This window comes from Salvelinus fontinalis, chromosome 7 (assembly GCF_029448725.1).
Source record: "Salvelinus fontinalis isolate EN_2023a chromosome 7, ASM2944872v1, whole genome shotgun sequence".
Taxonomy (NCBI): domain Eukaryota; kingdom Metazoa; phylum Chordata; class Actinopteri; order Salmoniformes; family Salmonidae; genus Salvelinus; species Salvelinus fontinalis.
The window spans coordinates 57,531,382-57,554,496 of record NC_074671.1 but is presented as its reverse complement, the minus strand read 5'-3'; the positions used below and the strand labels follow the sequence as shown (position 1 = coordinate 57,554,496).

The 23,115-nt window shown below is 48.0% G+C and overlaps 1 protein-coding gene across 8 annotated transcripts in view; it reads right to left on the bottom strand.

Annotated features, from left to right (window-relative positions):
* LOC129859830 (guanine nucleotide exchange factor DBS-like) overlaps positions 1-23,115 on the bottom strand; it is a 53,496-nt gene that overhangs the window by 11,205 nt on the left and 19,176 nt on the right. For 6 of the 8 annotated variants that reach the window (XM_055929996.1, XM_055929988.1, XM_055929994.1 and 3 more), the window contains exons 3-13: positions 21,622-21,736; positions 16,151-16,241; positions 7,744-7,863; positions 7,512-7,628; positions 7,170-7,319; positions 6,783-6,907; positions 5,858-5,972; positions 5,579-5,698; positions 4,558-4,749; positions 3,393-3,584; positions 2,971-3,130 (exon numbers count right to left, since the gene is read on the bottom strand). In XM_055929996.1, coding sequence (XP_055785971.1) covers positions 2,971-3,130; positions 3,393-3,584; positions 4,558-4,749; positions 5,579-5,698; positions 5,858-5,972; positions 6,783-6,907; positions 7,170-7,319; positions 7,512-7,628; positions 7,744-7,863; positions 16,151-16,241; positions 21,622-21,736 — 1,497 coding nt within the window. The remainder of the gene's footprint in view (positions 1-2,970; positions 3,131-3,392; positions 3,585-4,557; positions 4,750-5,578; positions 5,699-5,857; positions 5,973-6,782; positions 6,908-7,169; positions 7,320-7,511; positions 7,629-7,743; positions 7,864-16,150; positions 16,242-21,621; positions 21,737-23,115) is intronic. The other 2 variants (XM_055929989.1, XM_055929991.1) reach the window with 1 other exon arrangement.

Below are 23,115 nucleotides of genomic sequence, written 5' to 3'. Positions count from 1 at the left end.
AGACAGCGAGGGAAGGGTAGAGTCAGAACCAGAGAGACAGGGAGGGAAGGGCAGAGTCAGAACCAGAGAGACAGAGAGGGAAGGGCAGAGTCAGAACCAGAGAGACAGGGAGGGAAGGGTAGAGTCAGAACCAGAGAGACAGGGAGGGAAGGGCAGAGTCAGAACCAGAGAGACAGAGAGGGAAGGGCAGAGTCAGAACCAGAGAGGGAAAGGTAGAGTCAGAACCAGAGAGACAGCGAGGGAAGGGTAGAGTCAGAACCAGAGAGACAGGGAGGGAAGGGTAGAGTCAGAACCAGAGAGACAGAGAGGGAAGGGGTAGAGTCAGAACCAGAGAGACAGGGAGGGAAGGGCAGAGTCAGAACCAGAGAGACAGGGAGGGAAGGGTAGAGTCAGAACCAGAGAGACAGAGAGGGAAGGGCAGAGTCAGAACCAGAGAGGGAAAGGTAGAGTCAGAACCAGAGAGACAGCGAGGGAAGGGTAGAGTCAGAACCAGAGAGACAGGGAGGGAAGGGTAGAGTCAGAACCAGAGAGACAGAGAGGGAAGGGGTAGAGTCAGAACCAGAGAGACAGGGAGGGAAGGGCAGAGTCAGAACCAGAGAGACAGGGAGGGAAGGGTAGAGTCAGAACCAGAGAGACAGGGAGGGAAGGGTAGAGTCAGAACCAGAGAGACAGAGAGGGAAGGGGTAGAGTCAGAACCAGAGAGACAGGGAGGGAAGGGCAGAGTCAGAACCAGAGAGACAGAGAGGGAAGGGCAGAGTCAGAACCAGAGAGACAGGGAGGGAAGGGTAGAGTCAGAACCAGAGAGACAGGGAGGGAAGGGCAGAGTCAGAACCAGAGAGACAGGGAGGGAAGGGTAGAGTCAGAACCAGAGAGACAGAGAGGGAAGGGGTAGAGTCAGAACCAGAGAGACAGGGAGGGAAGGGCAGAGTCAGAACCAGAGAGACAGGGAGGGAAGGGTAGAGTCAGAACCAGAGAGACAGAGAGGGAAGGGCAGAGTCAGAACCAGAGAGACAGCGAGGGAAGGGCAGAGTCAGAACCAGAGAGACAGAGAGGGAAGGGCAGAGTCAGAACCAGAGAGGGAAAGGTAGAGTCAGAACCAGAGAGACAGGGAGGGAAGGGTAGAGTCAGAACCAGAGAGACAGAGAGGGAAGGGCAGAGTCAGAACCAGAGAGACAGAGAGGGAAGGGCAGAGTCAGAACCAGAGAGGGAAAGGTAGAGTCAGAACCAGAGAGACAGGGAGGGAAGGGTAGAGTCAGAACCAGAGAGACAGAGAGGGAAGGGCAGAGTCAGAACCAGAGAGACAGCGAGGGAAGGGCAGAGTCAGAACCAGAGAGACAGCGAGGGAAGGGCAGAGTCAGAACCAGAGAGACAGAGAGGGAAGGGCAGAGTCAGAACCAGAGAGGGAAAGGTAGAGTCAGAACCAGAGAGACAGAGAGGGAAGGGCAGAGTCAGAACCAGAGAGACAGCGAGGGAAGGGCAGAGTCAGAACCAGAGAGACAGCGAGGGAAGGGCAGAGTCAGAACCAGAGAGACAGAGAGGGAAGGGCAGAGTCAGAACCAGAGAGGGAAAGGTAGAGTCAGAACCAGAGAGACAGAGAGGGAAGGGCAGAGTCAGAACCAGAGAGACAGGGAGGGAAGGGCAGAGTCAGAACCAGAGAGGGAAAGGTAGAGTCAGAACCAGAGAGACAGGGAGGGAAGGGCAGAGTCAGAACCAGAGAGACAGGGAGGGAAGGGTAGAGTCAGAACCAGAGAGGGAAAGGTAGAGTCAGAACCAGAGAGACAGGGAGGGAAGGGTAGAGTCAGAACCAGAGAGGGAAAGGTAGAGTCAGAACCAGAGAGACAGGGAGGGAAGGGTAGAGTCAGAACCAGAGAGACAGGGAGGGAAGGGTAGAGTCAGAACCAGAGCGACAGGGAGGGAAGGGCAGAGTCAGAACCAGAGAGGGAAAGGTAGAGTCAGAACCAGAGAGACAGGGAGGGAAGGGCAGAGTCAGAACCAGAGAGACAGGGAGGGAAGGGTAGAGTCAGAACCAGAGAGGGAAGGGCAGAGTCAGAACCAGAGAGACAGGGAGGGAAGGGTAGAGTCAGAACCAGAGAGGGAAAGGTAGAGTCAGAACCAGAGAGACAGGGAGGGAAGGGTAGAGTCAGAACCAGAGAGACAGGGAGGGAAGGGTAGAGTCAGAACCAGAGAGACAGGGAGGGAAGGGCAGAGTCAGAACCAGAGAGGGAAAGGTAGAGTCAGAACCAGAGAGACAGGGAGGGAAGGGCAGAGTCAGAACCAGAGAGACAGGGAGGGAAGGGTAGAGTCAGAACCAGAGAGGGAAAGGTAGAGTCAGAACCAGAGAGACAGGGAGGGAAGGGTAGAGTCAGAACCAGAGAGGGAAAGGTAGAGTCAGAACCAGAGAGACAGGGAGGGAAGGGTAGAGTCAGAACCAGAGAGACAGAGAGGGAAGGGCAGAGTCAGAACCAGAGAGACAGGGAGGGAAGGGTAGAGTCAGAACCAGAGAGACAGGGAGGGAAGGGCAGAACCAGAGAGGGAAAGGTAGAGTCAGAACCAGAGAGACAGAGAAGGAAGGGCAGAGTCAGAACCAGAGAGGGAAAGGTAGAGTCAGAACCAGAGAGACAGAGAGGGAAGGGCAGAGTCAGAACCAGAGAGGGAAGGGGTAGAGTCAGAACCAGAGAGACAGGGAGGGAAGGGTAGAGTCAGAACCAGAGAGGGAAAGGTAGAGTCAGAACCAGAGAGACAGGGAAGGAAGGGTAGAGTCAGAACCAGAGAGACAGGGAAGGAAGGGTAGAGTCAGAACCAGAGAGACAGAGAGGGAAGGGTAGAGTCAGAACCAGAGAGGGAAAGGTAGAGTCAGAACCAGAGAGACAGGGAGGGAAGGGTAGAGTCAGAACCAGAGAGACAGGGAGGGAAGGGTAGACTCAGATGGTGACGACCAGTGTGACATGTGGAGCAGAGTGTGGTACTCACAAGGAGGGGACATGGGGAACTTGATGATGGCTTCAGGCCTGGGAGCCACTGGCTGGACGGGCCGTGTCTGTTTGGCTGCCAGCTTCTTCAGACTGACCCTCCTCTTCTCAAACATCTCCTGCATGGACACCTGCTTTTGAAACACCTTCTCTACCTGCTCCTGTTAACACACACAGAGGGGAGGGAGGTTTAGATGCTGACATTTTAAGGGTGTAGCTCAATAGTCAAAAACGTCTTCCTCTCCTCGTCTCTATTCAATCGCTTGTTCATACCTAAACCAGAAGTCTTTCTTGACCACGTTGAGAGGGGAGGAAAAACATCTGGACCTCCTGGTCAGGTCTCGTGTTCAAAACAACTGGCCCACCAAATACAATGTTTTCTCATGTAATGCATATCTGGTGCCTCCATGGGGCGCCACCTACCCTGAGCTCTGGGTTGAGGATGGAGTCATAGTCCCTCCAGATGGCGTTGAGGTCGGTGATCTGGTGTTGGGTGGCCGTGTCCAGGTACTTCTCCAGCTCCTGCAGCGCAGCCTCCGCCCCGTCCTGAGACTGACATCTATCTACCGGCTGGGAGGCAAGGAGGTAGATCCCTTCCTCACACCACCTCGATGCCTAGGGAGGGAGGGAGGGGAGAGAGAGAGAGGGGTTCATTATCCCACAGGTCAGAGGGAGAATGAATCCTTGACTGGCTGAACTCAAACCCTAACTCTTATACCTCTACACTTATCATACATCAGAAAGATTCCATCAGCTCTCACCTACTAGAGGGCTACATTGACCAATCACCCGGTTACTGATCCCCATCTAAACCAGGGGTTGCCAGTGTTTCCATGGCCCTACTTCCCCCCTCCAGCCCTCACCTTCTCCAGACAGTGGTGCAGCTCCATGGCCCTACTTCCCCCCCCTCCAGCCCTCACCTTCTCCAGACAGTGGTGCAGCTCCATGACCCTACTTCCCCCCCTCCAGCCCTAACCTTCTCCAGACAGTTGTGCAGCTCCATGACCCTACTTCTCCCCTCCAGCCCTCACCTTCTCCATACAGTGGTACAGCTCCATGACCCTATTTCTCCCCTCCAGCCCTCACCTTCTCCAGACAGTGGTATAGCTCCATGACCCTACTTCTCCCCTCCAGCCCTCACCTTCTCCAGACAGTGGTGCAGCTCCATGGCCCTACTTCCCCCCCCCTCCAGTCCTCACCTTCTCCAGACAGTGGTGCAGCTCCATGGCCCTACTTCTCCCCTCCAGCCCTCACCTTCTCCAGACAATGGTGCAGCTCCATGACCCTACTTCTCCCCTCCAGCCCTCACCTTCTCCAGACAGTGGTGCAGCTCCATGACCCTACTTCCCCCCTCCAGCCCTCACCTTCTCCAGACAGTGGTGCAGCTCCATGGCCCTACTTCCCCCCCCTCCAGTCCTCACCTTCTCCAGACAGTGGTGCAGCTCCATGGCCCTACTTCTCCCCTCCAGCCCTCACCTTCTCCAGACAGTGGTGCAGCTCCATGGCCCTACTTCCCCCCCCTCCAGCCCTCACCTTCTCCAGACAATGGTGCAGCTCCATGACCCTACTTCTCCCCTCCAGCCCTCACCTTCTCCAGACAGTGGTGCAGCTCCATGGCCCTCAGGAGGAGGACCTTCTTGGTCTTGAGGAAGGAGGTGACCTCATCACACACGGCCCTCAGCTCACTGCACTTAGGCAAGATGGAGTCCTCAGCGTAGTGAGCACTCTCAATCAGCCCATCCCCCTCAGTGGCCAGGGCCAGAGCCCAGTCCAACACATCCTGGAGAGAGAGACACACAGGCAGGTGAGAACACACACACACACACACACACACACACACACACACACACACACACACACACACACACACACACACACAATAAAACAAAATAAATATGAACAAAGCAGTCATAATGGAAAGCCATTAAATCCATGTTACTTCCTAGTTGCCTCTGAAATAAGGACCTATACATAACAGCCAACTCATCATTTTACACAACGTATAGTCTGTAAAGATTTCACTGTGGATGTTCTGGGCCTTATCGGAGGCATTGTGGATTCAGTTCATGTCCATATATGTGATGGGAATGTAGAACGAGGGAGCAGGCTGTTTCTGTGGTGCAGAACCAGAACTAGCAGTAACACCATCCACTCTACCACCACCAAACCCAGCTGCAGAACCTCCCCCACACAACCCTCTCCCCCCGTACGCTCTTCCCTCCCTCAACACTGCTGCTCTGCAGCCCTGCAATGGTCTGGGCCATTAAGGGCAACAAGCTCTCTTTCGACATACACACACACACCGACACACACCATGTTTTCTAGTCACATAAGGACTACAGCAGTAATGTATGTGTGAACCAACCAATAGAGGTATGGTCCACTGCACGCGAGTCATCTGTAAAGTCAATACTGTCATTGAGATGAACAGGGTCTATAATGTACTGGGTTACAACGAGAGCGGAAACAGGATACGACCCATGTCAGCTGGTGGAATCTCATCATTTCTACATTCATTTCACTCATCGTGTTTTGTATCTGTTAGACAAGTTGATGAGCTATGGGGAGGATGATGTGTGCTATTGCGATGAAGTGTGTGTGTGTCTTACACAGGCTTTCTCCTCCTGGCTGTTGAGTTCTCGTAGGATGTGTTCTGCATGGGCGGGACTGATGCCAACCTCCGAGAACGTCTCTACCCGCTCTGACACCACATCCAGCTGGGCACGCACCTGAACACACATAGTGAGGGACAGGTAGTCAGAACACACACACACACTCACATACCACACAAACACACACAGACAGAGACACACGCACACACTACAAATTGACAAACAGTCACTGGGACTACATCTCCCATGATGCTCTTATGTCCCTGTTCCCCTCACCTCACGGAAGTAGTATTCAAAATGGCGGAGCTGCAGACACTGTTCCAGCTTGGTCTGGTGTCTCTCCCAGAAATCATCAAACGCTGTCTCCGTCTCATCCAGCTGGCCCAGCAGTCTACACACGGATGGAGGAAGAACGGTAGACGAATGAAGGGATGGAGAGAGAGAGAGATGGATGGAGGGAGAGAAAAATGGAAAGGGAATGAAGGGATGGAGGAGAGGAGAACCTGAGTCAAAGAAAAAAAAGCTAACAATGGTATTTCAGCTTGGATCTCAAAGTATCACTAAGTGAAACCAGAAGTACCTATTCATTGAAACCAAACCAAGTCCTGTGTTTAATCAAATCCCTTACATAACCTACTCCTCCAAGAGCAGAGCGCTTTACAGTATAACCAACATCATGTTTTGGGTTATGAAACACTGCACTTTCTTTCCTTTGTTCTCCCAATTCTGCTCTGCAGCTGTGAGTGCTGCCACTATGCATCCTATCCCTGTACTCCCAAAATACACCAGAATGGCACAGGGGCAGATTTCACTGCAGCGCGGCAGAACACAGCCTAGAAGGTTCAGGGTCATGGTGGGAGATGAGAGAGTAGAGTTCTAGGTAACTTCTAGCAAGACACACACCACCATTGTTACTAGAGAACATGAATCTTGACTGTTCCATAACCAGTTGGACCTCAGGATATCTCTGTCTTCTTTCCTATCTCTGTTGTTCCTACTGTACTCTGTCCCTTTCTCAACCCATTTCATTAGCATTAAAGGGACAGTTCACCCTAAAATTGATATGGCACCAACATTTCCCATTCATTTAGGATTGAGGCATACATACAGATTTAGTATGATCTAAACAACACAACTTTAGACCACTTCTGAGGTATGAGAGTACCTCTAAGCCTGACCCTTGACCCCTGTCCCCTCTGACCTCTGCACGGTGGCCAGGTTCTCCAGTTCGTCCTGGTTCATTGTATAGTCAGGTTCTCTCTGCAGGGGCTCGTTGATGCTCTCCAGGAGCCGGCCCCCCTGGCCCAGGGCCACACACAGGTCCTCCTGGAAGAGAGACAGGACATGGACACATCCGTTAGAGGGATCTACCATTGGACAGTACAGAGTATACAGTCTCAGCTACAGCCAAAGTCTGTTCTTCAGTATATCTATCCCCTGAGAAACACAAACATCAGGAACAAATCAGGAACTGAATGTTTAATCGCGCCTTGAATTTCAAATGAATTGACCTCAACACTATCATTTAAAACATGGAGTTTTTGGTAATAGTCTGTATATTAATGACTTGGTCCCTCCATGCCCTTACCTTCATCTGTCCCTTCTTCTCGGTGTGTGTGGCCAGCAGGTTGGACGTGGCCTGGGCGTTGTTGGGTAGCTCGGTCTCGGCCAGCTCCGTCCCAAACGACTGCAGGGTCTGTGCCGTGGTCTTCACCATCAGAGCAAAGGCCTCGATAGCCTGAGGACCGGACAAACACAACCCAATTGTGTCATCACTGGTTATAAACACACACACATCCCATTGAGATGGGGCGGACTAATGGGAGAGTTTAGAATGAGTTCAGTTCAGTGCGCAGATATCAGGTTAGGATTGGGCCCTATGTATTTAGTCAGGGGTCTGGTGGGAAGGGTGTGGTAGTAGGGTACTCACGGTGCGGTGTGAGATCCAGGTCTCATGGCAGTAATCCTGGGTTCCTCCCAGCTCCTGGGGCAGCTGCGTCCGGTCGATGTAGGCATGGAGCTCCGTCACAGAGCTCAGCATTACCACCTGAGACACAGGGAGGGGAGTCAACACACATTAACCTACATATGAGACGCATACAAACGTCCACTAACGTCCTCACATCAGACGAGCACGTGCACATGCATATAACAAAACATACCGGCACCTTCATCTTGAACTCATCCCTGTTGAACTTGAAGAAGATGTCGGAGAGTGTCCGCTGGAATAAGGTGGAGGGCCGCAAGACCAGAACCAGCTGTAAATTCACTGGGAATGAGCCCTGTGGAACACACACACATTCATTACTTTGTGTTGTTATTGTTGTTGTTGTTGGGGGATAAACTTTCAGAAGCCTTATGGAATTCATTGATACAAATTAAATGAACATACATACATACACATGCCTTACTGGAAAGAGTGGTAAATCAGTGTAGTGATTCATCTTGGTGAGCAAATCCAGTGGCCTTGTGTTTTAGGTTATTGTCTTGCTGAAAGGTGAATGTGTCTCAAGTGTCTGATGGAACGCAGACTGAATCAGGTTTTCCTCTAGGATTTTGCCTGTGCTTAGCTCTATTCAGTTTCTTTTTATCCTACAAAACTCCCTAGTCCTTGCCAATAACATGATGCAGCCACCACCATGGTTGAAAATATGAACAGTGGTAGTCAGTGTTGTGTAGGATTTTCCCCAAACATAACGCTTTGTATTCAGGACATAAACTTAATTTCTTTGCTACATTTTTAGCAGTTTTACTTTAGTACCTTAATGCAAACAGGATGCATGTTTTGGAATATTTGTATTCTGTACAGGCTTCCTTCTTTTCACTCTGTCGTTTAGGTTAGTATTGTGAAGTAACTACAATGTTGTTGATCCATCCTCAGTTGATCCATCCTCAGTTTCCTCCTATCACAGCCATTAAACTCTGTAACTAACTGTTTTAAAGTCACCATTGGCCTCATGGTGAAATCCTTGAGCAGTTTCCTTACTCTCCAGCAACTGTGTTAGTGACTGGGTGTATTGATACACCATCCAAAGTGTAATTAATAACTTCACCATGCTTAAAGGGATAATCAATGTCTGCTTTGTCCATTTTTAGCCATCTACCAATAGGTGCCCTTCTTTGCGAGGCATTGGAAAACCTCCATGATCTATGTGGTTGAATCTGTGTTGGAAATTCACTGCTCGACTGAAGGACCTTACAGAAAATGTTATGTGTGGGGGTACAGAGATGAGGTAGTCATTTAAAAATCATGGTAAACACTATTATTACACACAGAGTGAGTCCATGCAACTTATTATGTGACTTGTTAAGCACATTTTTACTCCTGAACTTATTTAGCCATGCCGTAGCAAAGGGGTTGAATACTTACTGATTCAAGACATTTCAGCTTTTCATTTTTAATTCATTAGTAAATATTTCTAAAAACATAATTCCATTTTGACATTATGGGGTATTGTGTGTAGGCCAGTGACACAAAATATAAATGTAATCAATTTTAAATTCAGGCTGTAACACAACAAAATGTGGAAAAAGTTGAGAAGTGTGACAACTTTGAAGGCACTGTAAGCCAGATTGTTAGTGGCTTGATGTAACAGGAGTTGTGAATTACTCTGCTCTACAGGGGGGTCTTCAATCGATACTGCAAGACTAGCTAGAGTAGGACAACCTTCCTCAGCCTAGGGCACACAAACAACCACAGTAGAACCAACATACCCACAGTGATGTAGCATCACCACACTCCGCTGCTGCTGGCTACAGCTGACATATATAGCAGGCTGAGTGGACAGAACACTGATCCCTGGAGGAGTGGAGGGGGGGAAGGATAACGCTTCAACTAATATCACTGGAGGTGCAGCCAAAAATATCTAGTGCATGTTATAAAACAGGTGCATCTCTCTCTTGTTTTATAACAGGTACTTTTATTGAATTCTTTGGGTTGAAAATACTGAGAAGAGATTTCACCAGAAAACCCAGAATCCACACAGCAACTGACAGCCTGAATATAGCCTATTGTCTGATTGGATGAACCAGAGCCATATACACACACATACATACTGTACATACAGTTATATACACTCCCCTATGTATTTACTTGGACAGTGAAGATAAAAGTGCATTTGCAGTTTATTTTGGTGGTGTTTATAGGCATAAAATTACCCCCCCCCCCCCCCCCCCCAAAATGCTAACCTCCCCTGTTATTGGTAAGGGTGAGTGGTAAGCATGTTTTGGGGGCATGATCTCATTAACGTAGAAGTGTTCAGAAACATATTCTATTCTTATTTACAGTAAAAGTGACCAAAAACATGACAAAACGTTATTTACCATTAATTTCTATTGGGCACAACAATCTGAAACACAGACAAAACAAACTTCAAATGAATCCAAGTTTATTGAGCCTCAAGCTTGATGTAGTCATTGCGTGGTAGGAATATGGGACCAAATACAACCTTTTTAACTAAATCCAAATACTTATGACACCTTCAACTTGGGGGACTTTCATTTCTAAACGGTAAAACAGATACACTGCCTTCAGAAAGTATTCATACCCCTTGACTTATTCCACATTTTGTTGTGTTACAGCCTGAATTTATCTCACCCCAAATCCAGATACAAGACTTGATCGCCGTCAAAAAGTTATTCTACAAAGTATTCACTCAGGGGTGTGAATATTTCTGTAAATTAGAGATTTCTGTATTTCATTTTCAAGAAATGTGCAAAATCTTCTAAAAACCCATTTTCACTTTGTCATTATGGGGTATTGCGTGTAGGTGGGTGAGAAAAACAGTATTTAATCCGTTTTGAATTCAGGCTGTAACAACAAAATGTTGCATAAGTCAAGGGGTATGAATACTTTCTGAAGGCACTGTATGTATGGAAATACCCTCAAATAAAAGGTGACATTCTGTACTGTCGCCTCATATTAAACATTTGATCTCAAATCCAAAATGCTGGAGTATAGAGACAAATTAAAAGTTTTAGCTTAACTGTTCAAATAAATACGTGGAGGTTTGTAACCACAGTAAAACCTCTGCAAATCACAATTAGCAGCATAAGGCTCTATTTCAGCAGTGTGATGTCATCTCATATTGCCAAATGACTGCTTCCCAGAGACTAGCCCACTACATCCACACAGCTGCTCACCAACCCTGCAAGACCACGTTGCCATGGAAACTGCACTCCTTGGGAGAAAGAGATGAGGTTCCACACAGCGACGGTTTCCACGTCTGTCACACAGCCAGTCTATTTTTTATTAATTAATTGCATCTAGTAAATAAAGGACTGCTCTTTCTCACTGAAACAAAATGTGTCAATGACCAGGTTTCAAACCTGGATCTCAAAAGACTGCTTTAGCCCACTGAGCTAAAGACCTAGGCATTTGCTCGGGGAGCTAACACGTGTCTTCAGGTGTCAGGCAAGGTCACTCAAATCTGAGTGCATTACTGAACTACCACCGCAAAATCAATGAAGAGATCCTTACAGATAAAACGTGTTCATCTTCATTACCTCTCATTATTTATCTCCTAATCAATAATCCAGCGCACAGTCACACTGTCTGTCCTGCACATGACACTCAAACAAATGACTTGATCTGTTTGGGACTGATGGCTGTATGGGACTGGAGCAAGCCTGCTGTGATTGGAGCTTGACTTATTAGGCTCCTCCTCTCAGCAGATTTGAACCCTATTTGCATATAATATGGCCCTTTTCTATCACAGTAACCCATCAATATTTTTGGAGAGCTTGAGGTTTGCTGACACTAAAATCCTAAAAGCACTTTAACAGCGGGCGGGCGGACATTAAAAACCATTTAATGAGAACATGGAACGAGGGGCTGCTTCTTGACCTTCAAACTGTGATTTCCATAACAATACCATTCCACGTAGTCCACTCTGGTATATCCAATGAAAGCTCATGTTAAACCCAGCTACACAGTATATGATATACTGTAGGAAGTAATAATGGAACACATATTAGAATAAGGATTTTCACTGGGGTCTGTCGGGAGGGAACTCACCCCATCCACCGCTAACGTGTAGCAGCACCCACTTAGATGATAGGTGGTGGCCATGTTGTAACAGAACACTCAAACCACACATCAGCTAGCTGTTACGGTGGAACAGCTGATTTGGTCATTTATTCTGAACATGTTTTTCGATCTCCAATGTCATTCTGTAGGGAGAACCATATAGACAGAACACTGATCAGGATAACCTTGACATATGTCTGCTACAGAGGAAGATGCATGGCCTCCAGCCTACAGTATAACAAACACAATCACAAGATATGCCATCACACACACCCCGTCCTTTCACTAGGAAGCCCCTACAAACAGATACATACACAAGCACACACAGACCAATATATCCTATATACAGTAAGTAACCTCCACCACACACCCAGCTGAGTAGCCTGCCACCACTACTATCTCTTCCCCATCACACCCAGCTGTGTAGCCACCACTACTATCTCTTCCCCATCACACCCAGCTGTGTAGCCTGCCACCACTACTATCTCTTCCCCATCACACCCAGCTGTGTAGCCACCACTACTATCTCTTCCCCATCACACCCAGCTGAGTAGCCTGCCACCACTACTATCTCTTCCCCATCACACCCAGCTGTGTAGCCACCACTACTATCTCTTCCCCATCACACCCAGCTGGGTAGCCACCACTACTATCTCTTCCCCATCACACCCAGCTGTGTAGCCACCACTACTATCTCTTCCCCATCACACCCAGCTGAGTAGCCTGCCACCACTACTCTCTTCCCGATCACACCCAGCTGTGTAGCCACCACTACTATCTCTTCCCCATCACACCCAGCTGGGTAGCCACCACTACTATCTCTTCCCCATCACACCCAGCTGTGTAGCCACCACTACTATCTCTTCCCCATCACACCCAGCTGAGTAGCCTGCCACCACTACTATCTCTTCCCCATCACACCCAGCTGGGTAGCCACCACTACTATCTCTTCCCCATCACACCCAGCGGGGTAGCCTGACACTACTATCTCCTCCCCATCACACCCAGCTGGGTAGCCTGACACTACTATCTCTTCCCCATCACACCCAGCTGAGTAGCCTGCCACCACTACTATCTCTTCCCCATCACACCCAGCTGGGTAGCCACCACTACTATCTCTTCCCCATCACACCCAGCTGGGTAGCCTGACACTACTATCTCCTCCCCATCACACCCAGCTGGGTAGCCTGACACTACTATATCTTCCCCATCACACCCAGCTGAGAAGCCTGACACCACTACTATCTCTTCCCCATCACACCCAGCTGTGTAGCCACCACTACTATCTCTTCCCCATCACACCCAGCTGGGTAGCCACCACTACTATCTCTTCCCCATCACACCCAGCTGTGTAGCCACCACTACTATCTCTTCCCCATCACACCCAGCTGAGTAGCCTGCCACCACTACTCTCTTCCCCATCACACCCAGCTGTGTAGCCACCACTACTATCTCTTCCCCATCACACCCAGCTGAGTAGCCACCACTACTATCTCTTCCCCATCACACCCAGCTGTGTAGCCACCACTACTATCTCTTCCCCATCACACCCAGCTGAGTAGCCTGCCACCACTACTATCTCTTCCCCATCACACCCAGCTGGGTAGCCACCACTACTATCTCTTCCCCATCACACCCAGCTGGGTAGCCTGACACTACTATCTCCTCCCCATCACACCCAGCTGGGTAGCCACCACTACTATCTCTTCCCCATCACACCCAGCTGAGTAGCCTGACACTACTATATCTTCCCCATCACACCCAGCTGAGTAGCCTGACACCACTACTATCTCTTCCCCATGCTGCTCATCTCCCTAGCGGGTTCCATCTCTCTCCCACACCCCCTCCTCCTCCTCCTCTCCTCTCCACAGCCCAGCCCCTCTCCCTCCCCCTGCATGCCCCCTCCTTCTCCTCATAGCCCAGCCCCTTTACTTCCCCCTGCCTCCCTCCTCCTCCTCTCCATAGCCCCTCTACTTCCCCCCAGCCTCCTCCTCCTCTCCACAGCCCAGCCCCTCTACTGCCCTACTTCCCCCCTTCCTCTCCATAGCCCAGCCCCTCTACTTCCCCCCCTGCCTCCCACCTCCTCCTCCCCATAGCCCAGCCCCTCTACTTCCCCCTGCCTGCCTGCCTCCCTCCTCCTCCTCCCCCTCCTCTGAATAGCCCAGCCCCTCTACTTCCCCCCTGCCTCCTCCTCCTCCTCTTCTCCATAGCCCAGCCCCTCTTCTCCCCCCCCTGCCTCCCTCCTCTCCATAGCCCAGCTCCTCTACCCCCCCGCTTCAGTGCCTAGGGGTGAGTAATGACACCAACCCTCTGCTCCTCACACTGCAGGCCCACAGGGGCACAGTCACAAATCATACTGGTAATCACAATCAAAATCAGAGACACTGCATGCTTGAGGGTGTGAGTGTGTATGTATGTATGTATGTATGTATGTATGTATGTATGTATGTATGTATGTATGTATGTATGTGTGTGCATTTGCCCTCGGGGCCACCACACTGATACTGTACTCTACTAATCAGCAGGTTTCCCCAGCCTGTTTACACACTACTATCAATGTAGGGAAATCAATGAATACACACACACTTACAGAGGACGACAATGTTAACAGCTCAACACCAGCCTCCTCCCCTCCCTTGTCACATGGACAGAGCCAATGGGCTGGAACAGGCCGTTATGGCTGGAACAGTCTATTATTATTGGGGGGCTGACAGGCCCATATAAGGAGAATGATGGAGACATTATGGTTTGCTGATGGGAGATGGGTGAGCTAAAAGGTTAACATTTGTCAATGTTATATTTATAGAAAAGTAATATTTCTGTTTTGTTTGTCTGTTTCATAACTCTGCATTTATTACCAACATTATGAAGAATACAGATGTGAAGCCTGTATCAAGTTACTATGATGGTGATGCCTTAATCAGCCTATCCCCTCCCTAGTCCAATCAGCCTATCCCCTCCCTAGTCCAATCAGCCTATCCCCTCCCTAGTCCAATCAGCCTATCCCCTCCCTAGTCCAATCAGCCTATCCCCTCCCTAGTCCAATCAGCCTATCCCCTCCCTAGTCCAATCACTCTATCCCCTCCCTAGTCCAATCAGCCTATCCCCTCCCTAGTCCAATCAGCCTATCCCCTCCCTAGTCCAATCAGCCTATCCCCTCCCTAGTCCAATCAGCCTATCCCCTCCCTAGTCCAATCACTCTATCCCCTCCCTAGTCCAATCAGCCTATCCCCTCCCTAGTCCAATCACTCTATCCCCTCCCTAGTCCAATCAGCCTATCCCCTCCCTAGTCCAATCAGCCTATCCCCTCCCTAGTCCAATCAGCCTATCCCCTCCCTAGTCCAATCAGCCTATCCCCTCCCTAGTCCAATCAGCCTATCCCCTCCCTAGTCCAATCAGCCTATCCCCTCCCTAGTCCAATCAGCCTATCCCCTCCCTAGTCCAATCAGCCTATCCCCTCCCTAGTCCAATCAGCCTATCCCCTCCCTAGTCCAATCAGCCTATCCCCTCCCTAGTCCAATCAGCCTATCCCCTCCCTAGTCCAATCAGCCTATCCCCTCCCTAGTCCAATCAGCCTATCCCCTCCCTAGTCCAATCAGCCTATCCCCTCCCTAGTCCAATCAGCCTATCCCCTCCCTAGTCCAATCAGCCTATCCCCTCCCTAGTCCAATCACTCTATCCCCTCCCTAGTCCAATCACTCTATCCCCTCCCTAGTCCAATCACTCTATCCCCTCCAGCTACAGCCACAGCTGTTGAGCTGTCACAGCCTGTACCACATGCAGTGGGAGAAGACAGACAGAGAGAGAGAGAGAGGACAGACAGAGAGAGAGAGAGAGGACAGACAGAGAGAGAGAGAGAGAGAGAGGACAGACAGAGAGAGAGAGAGAGAGAGGACAGACAGAGAGAGAGAGAGAGAGAGGACAGACAGAGAGAGAGGACAGAGAGAGAGAGAGGACAGACAGAGAGAGAGAGAGGACAGACAGAGAGAGAGAGAGGACAGACAGAGAGAGAGAGAGGACAGACAGAGAGAGAGGACAGACAGAGAGAGAGGACAGACAGAGAGACACAGGAGAGAGACAGACTAACTATTTGCACATCATTACAAGAATGTATATAGACATAATGACATTTGAAATGTCTTTATTCTTTTGGAACTTTTGTGAGTGTAATGTTTACTGTACATTTTTTATTATTTGTTTCACTTTTGTTTATTATCTATTTATTTGCTTTGGCAATGTAAACATGTTCCCATGCCAATAAAGCCCATAAATTGAAATGAGAGAGAACAAAAGAGAATTAGAGGAGCATGTGACAGAGGAAGAGCGTACAGTAGAAGAGAAGACAGAAGTGTAAAGGGTGATTATTACTAAATATTTTATCAGATTGTTCTGGCAATTCTAACATAGAAACTTCATTGGGAGGAAGGATGTTCAACAAGCTTTTTACATTCACAAAAGGTTTCCAGTCGCCCAGCACATCTCTAACACCTGTTACAGTATATGTCCTAATAGATCTCACACACACACGGTGGGTTACTCACTGCAATGCGTAGCAGGGTCCCCTTGACGGCGGTCCATCTGTCCTGGCGGCGGTCGATGACAAGGATGAAGCCCACTCCAGACGCCGTCTCACTGCAGGAGAGCGAGACACGGTCACCACAGCAACATGGATGTGTGTATGTTACCAAGGTTACATGGATGTGTGTGTATGTGTGTATCCTCCTAATGACCTGCTCCAAGATCACAGGCTACCCACAGGCAGTGGCATTAGAAGAGCCCGCTCAATCCCTGCGCGTGTGTGTGTGTGTGTGTGTGTACACAAATACCAGGAGAGTGTCGCTGGCAGCACACGTTTACATCTCAGTCAATTAGCAGATGCTCTTAACAAGAGAGACAACCACACACACAGAAATGTGAAAGAGTCAATGTTGCTGAGGTGGTCCATGTACATCAACCCAGCCAGGAGAAAATCCATCATCCATCCATCACCCTGCTGTGCGTGCACACACACACGGTAAAAAACACACTACCAAAATTTAGCCTCTTCCTCAATTCAGCCTCTTCCTCCTGCCATTGATGTCACACGACAGGATACGTCTGTTATTCCCAAATGTTATTCCCAAAACCTCCTCAATAGAATGTCATCTCCTTCTCCCATTCCTTTTCTCTGTTATTCCGGTATTCTGGTTTTCCCTCTCTGCAGATCCCGTTTGTTAAGCACCAGCGTTCTGTTTACAGCTCTGATAGAACGGGAGCCAACCGCCAAGAACCCCCCGAGAACAACTCTCCTCTGCCTACCCGCTTCTCTACACCAGCCAATCAACTCAGCCCTGCATCTCCTGCTGCTCCCCCATAGCCTATCACAGAGCAGCATACGGGTGATGGACAGCGGTGGCGGGAGTGTGTTTGAATGGCTCATGAGCAGAGGGGGGCGGGACATCTGATGGAGAATGAGATGGGATCCACCCCCCTTTATCTGGTAGGTGGGGGAACTGTAAAATGTCATTAATTCAATTGCCACCATGACAGTGGTGTGCGCACACACACACACACACACACACACACACACACACACACACACACACACACCTTTCTTTTCGCTTTAGCTATAGAGCTCTCCCTCTCCCTCTCCCCCTCTCCGCTCAGCAGCATGTGTGTTGGCAGTGAGGAGAGCAGAGGTAAAGGACAAGGAGGAAGCCATAGAGAAAGGGAGAGAGAGATTTATAGAAATAAAGGTAGAGAGATGAACAAAGAGAGAGAGGGAGAGGACAGAGGAAAAGGAGAGGAGAAAGTGAGAGAAAGAGGAGAGAGCATGCATCTTGTGAGATAAAACAGACGGTGATATGATTTTATCCAGTGGTACTAATCAGGACCGTCCATAGGGCTGAACTGGCAGCATGATGGATGTTTCTCTATAGGACACAGTGTTAAATACAACACTCTGATTCAGAGATAAACTCATAGTAATTAAACACCCAGGACACCCCGTCTATACCCCCACAATACCCCCTCTCATATCTCCTCTTCCAGCTCCCTCTTTCTACCCCTTTACAGTCACTCACGCTTTCGGTCTGGCGAGCGCGCTAGAGAGAGAGAGAGAGAAAGAGTGAGTAAGTAAGCAAGAGAGAAAGGGAGAGGCACAGAGAAAGAGAAGGAAAGCGAGGGAATAAATGAAAGCAAGCTAGAGAGCACAATAGAGAAGGAAAGCACCCCTCCTCTCAATTCAATTCAAGGGGCTTTATTGGCATGGGAAACATATGTTAACATTGCCAAAGCAAGTGAGGTAGATAATATACAAAAGTGAAATAAACAATAAAAATTAACAGTAAACATTACACTCACAGAAGTTCCAAAAGAATAAAGACATTACAAATGTCATATTATGTATATATATACAGTGTTGTAACAATGTACAAATTGTTAAAGCACAAAATGGAAAATAAATAAGCATAAATATGGGTTGTATTTACAGTAGTGTTTGTTCTTCACTGGTTGACCTTTTCTTATGGCAACAGCTCACAAATCTTGCTGCTGTGATGGCACACTGTGGTCTGTGGTATATCACCTAATAGATATGGGAGTTTATCAAAATCGGTTTGTTTTTGAATTCTTTGTGGATCTGTGTAATCTGAGGCAAATATGTGTCTCTAATATGGTCATACATTGGGCAGGAGGTTAGGAAGTGCAGCTCAGTTTCCACCTCATTTTGTGGGCAGTGTGCAGATAGTCTGTCTTCTCTTGAGAGCCAAGTCTGCCTACGGCGGCCTTTCTCAATAGCAAGGCTATGCTCACTGAGTCTGTACATAGTCAAAGCTTTCCTTACGTTTGGGTAAGTCACAGTGGTCAGGCCACTGTGTACTCTCTGTTTGGGGCCAAATAGCATTCTAGTTTGCTCAGTTTTTTTGTTAATTCTTTCCTATGTGCCAAGTAATTATCTTTCTGTTTTCTCATGATTTAGTTGGGTCTAATTGTGTTGCTGTTCTGGGGCTCTGTGGGGTGTGTTTGTGAACAGAGCCCCAGGACCAGCTTGCTTAGGGGACTCTTCTCCAGGGTCATCTCTCTGTAGGTGATAGATTTGTTATGGAAGATTTGGGAATCACTTCCTTTTAGGTGGTTGTTGAATTTAACGTCTCTTTTCTGGATTTTGATCATTAGTGGGTATCGGCCTAATTCTGCTCTGCATGCATTATTTGGTGTTCTACGTTGTACACTGAGGATATTTTTGCAGAATTCTGCATGCAGAGTCTCAATTTGGTGTTTGTCCCATTTAGTGAAATCTTGGTTGGTGAGCAGACCCCAGACCTCACAACTATAAAAGGGCAATGTGTTCTAACCGATTCAAGTATTTTTAGACAGATACTAATTGGTATGTCGAATTTTATGTTCCTTTTGATGGCATAGAATGCCCTTCTTGCCTTGTCTCTCAGATCATTCACAGCTTTGTGAAAGCTATGTTTAGGCCAAGCTATGTATAGTTTTTTGTGTGCTCTAGGCCAACGGTGTCTAGATGGAATTTGTATTTGTGGTCCTGGCAACTGGACCTTTTTTGGAACACCATTACTTTTGTCTTACTGAGATTTACTGTCAGGGCCCAGGTCTGGCAGAATCTGTGCAGAAGATCTAGGTGCTGCTGTAGGCCCTCCTTGGTTGGTGACAGAAGCACCAGATAATCAGCAAACAGTAGACATTTGACCTCATATTCTAGTAGGGTGAGGCCGGGTGCTGCAGACTTTTCTACTGCCCTCGCCAATTCGTTGATATATATGTTGAAGAGGGTGGGGCTTAAGCTGCATCCCTGTCTCACCCCACGGCCCTGTGGAAAGAAATGTGTTTTTTCCCTAATTTTAACCGCACACTTGTTGTTTGTGTATATGGATTTTATAATGTTGTATGTTTTTTCCCAAACACCACTTTCCATCAATTTGTATAGCAGACCCTCATGCCAAAGTGAGTCGAAGGCTTTGACATCAACAAAGCATGAGAAGACTTTGCCTTGGTTTGTTTGTTTGTCAATTAGGGTGTGCAGGGTGAATACGTGGTCTGTCGTACGATAATTTGGTAAAAAGCCAATTTGACATTTTGCTCAGTACATTGTTTTCACTGAGGAAATGTACGAGTCTGCTGTTAATGATAATGCAGAGGATATTCCCAAGGTTGCTGTTGACTTATATCCCACAGTAGTTATTTGGGTCAAATTTGTCTCCACTTTTGTGGATTGTGGTGATCAGTCCTTGGTTCCAAATATTGGGGAAGATGCCAGAGCTAAGGATGCTGTTAAAGAGTTTTAGTATAGCCAATTGGAATTTGTTGTCTGTATATTTGATCATTTCATTGAGGATACCATCAACACCACAGGCCATTTTGGGTTGGAGGGTTTTAATTTGGTCCTGCAGTTCATTCAAGGTAATTGGAGAATCCATCTCTCTCTCACACCAGAGGTACATGGGGCTGGAGGGAGGCAGTATCCATAGGAGAGTTGTCTGCTTTATGAACACCCCCTGGTCTTAGTAACATGTGAGCTCATGATCACACATATCATCCCCCAGTCACACACCACAACTGAATATATACATCTCAGGGAGAACCTCATTCATGCATTTGATACAGATGGGTTCCCTCTGGCTGTAATGAATGGATAGTATATGATACTATATTACTTAGAAATATATGTTTTCTTTCTTGTTTTGTCAATTCAAATTTGTCCGGAATTACATCTTTACAGAACTCCATCCTATGACAAACTGCTTCCATATAGTAGCTGAGCCCTGGAGTCTTTTAACTAACAGACCCCATTAGATACACAGGGAGTCTCTCATTAACACTTCCACCTCCTGTCCTCTACACCAGTCATGCTCCGTCTCTCCAAGCCTCCCCCCCCCCCCTCCGGCCAACTCCCACAGGAGTCAGGGGTCAGGGGTTAAAGGTTTCACCATTAGCTAATGGGGAGGGGAGGATATGGTCCATTTTATGACTTTTTTGTTGTTATTCAACATTTGTTAATATCAGGAATTCCTATTGAGATAGAAAATATTGTGGGATATCTGGCCAATAAGGTAGTTCCTGTATAGAAACAGGACTAGCATAACGTCCAGGACATACACCACATGTACCAGGACATACACCACATGTACCAGGACATACACCACGTGTACCAGGACATACACCTCGTGTACCAGGACATACACCTCGTGTACCAGGACATACACCTCATGTACCAGGACATACACCTCATGTACCAGGACATACACCTCGTGTACCAGGACATACACCACGTGTACCAGGACATACACCTCGTGTACCAGGACATACACCTCGTGTACCAGGACATACACCTCATGTACCAGGACATACACCTCATGTACCAGGACATACACCTCATGTACCAGGACATACACCTCATGTACCAGGACATACACCACATGTACCAGGACATACACCACATGTACCAGGACATACACCTCATGTACCAGGACATACACCTCATGTACCAGGACATACACCTCATCTACCAGGACATACACCTCATCTACCAGGACATACACCTCATCTACCAGGACATACACCTCATCTACCAGGACATACACCTCATCTACCAGGACATACACCTCATCTACCAGGACATACACCTCATCTACCAGGACATACACCACATGTACCAGGACATACACCACATGTACCAGGACATACACCTCATCTACCAGGACATACACCACATGTACCAGTTGCAGCAACGTTGAGGTGTAATATAGATGCCAACTATAATGGTAAGAATACAGTCCTGCATAAGACAAGTTCACTTTGTTGTAGGGAGATTCATTGTTCTGTTCAAACAAAGGAACTGTGAAAATAGTTCTACACTGACATCTGCTGGTAGGCTGTTACCACACCACTTCCTCAACTATACAAAGTAATGACAAGTTCAAGCATCAGAGTGTGCAATGCATTGTGTGTGTGTGTGTGTGTGTGTGTGTGTGTGTGTGTGTGTGTGTGTGTGTGTGTGTGTGTGTGTCACCTGGGCACACTGGTCAGGTAGGTCAGCACGTTGTGGAACTCTTCCTCCTGGAGCTCGCCAAACGCAGGGAATTCTGGGAACACGATGATGGGACTGCCGTTCTCAGCTCGGCCCCCTGCGAAAGAAATTTGGGACGTTTGATTGATTAATTGATTAAATTTGTTCAACAAGGAAATCATTTTGCTCTCAATTATAAAGCACGTACAAACCCCCATATCCCCGTTTCAGACCCCCACAGAATAGACAGTGACAAGCTTTGGAATCCTTTTATTTAATGTGTTTTAAAACGTTCATCTACATTATAATGTCCATTATTCTTCTGATAGAAATAGCTAACCCACCCCAGTGGAATGAACACACAGAGCAGCGGTTCAAGCCTCTCCTTGGGGACCCACAGCTGTTCCATGTATTTTAACTATTCCACAGGTAGCACACCAAATTCAACTTGTCAGCTAATCATAAAGCCCATTGTGAAACGTCTGGGGGTCCCCGAGGAGAGATTTTGAGAACCACTGACCCAGAGGAATCATGTGACGGTCTGAGTGACGGTCTGAGTGGGGGAGGGGAAGATTAAAGGATGAGATATAGGATCCATCTTCTCTCACAAAGCCTGGTGTTACTGCGGCTCTGCTGGCTGCAATAAATCTCTTCTATTTTTATTCTTCCTTTTTAACTCTGCGTTGTCGGGAAAGGACTCGCGAGTAAGCGTTTCACGGTAAAGCCTACACCCGTTGTATTCGGCGCCTGTGACAAATCACATTTGATTTGATTTGATTTAGTGCTAGAGGAGGGTACAGGGAATGAGAAATGAACAGGTGTGAGTAGAGACAAAGAGACAGACGGTCTGTGTGAATCTCTGCACCAGCCGTGCCACTAGAGCAGAACCATAGCACTGTGCCCTGATCCATCTGGTACCATGTGTGTATGTGTGTCAGGCAGACACCTGTCTGAGTAGGCAACTAGAGGAGGACCAGAGGTTAATGATTACAACACAAAACAAGGCCCGGAGACACATACAACCTCCAGGGTAGAGGACATACAGAGAGAACAGGGAAGAAACAGTAACACAGCAGGAGTCTTTAATGGCACAGCTAAAACAGTATTGCTGCGTCACACTCTCACCCGCTGGGCTTGGAGTCAATCTAGTGGCGTACCTAGGCTGTAGCGTAGAAGTATGAATTAGAAATAGACCAAGGGTCATCTTCATCAGACTTAGCTGTGTGCTCATATGACTCCTCATCAGAGGGTGGGCAGCTGTCATGAACACACACACATACATCACCCCTGGCAACCACAGAGTTATTAAACACACTGACAGAGAGATGTGAAGACAAATAGACTCTACACAACCTAAGAACAGGTTCCGGGCAAGACATGTAAAAGCAACCATAAAACATAGACAGTTAGGAACTGAAGCTCGTGAAATTCAGTTAGACACACACACACACACACTCTCTCACACTCAACGGGTGGAGTGTTAAATTCAGTCACACA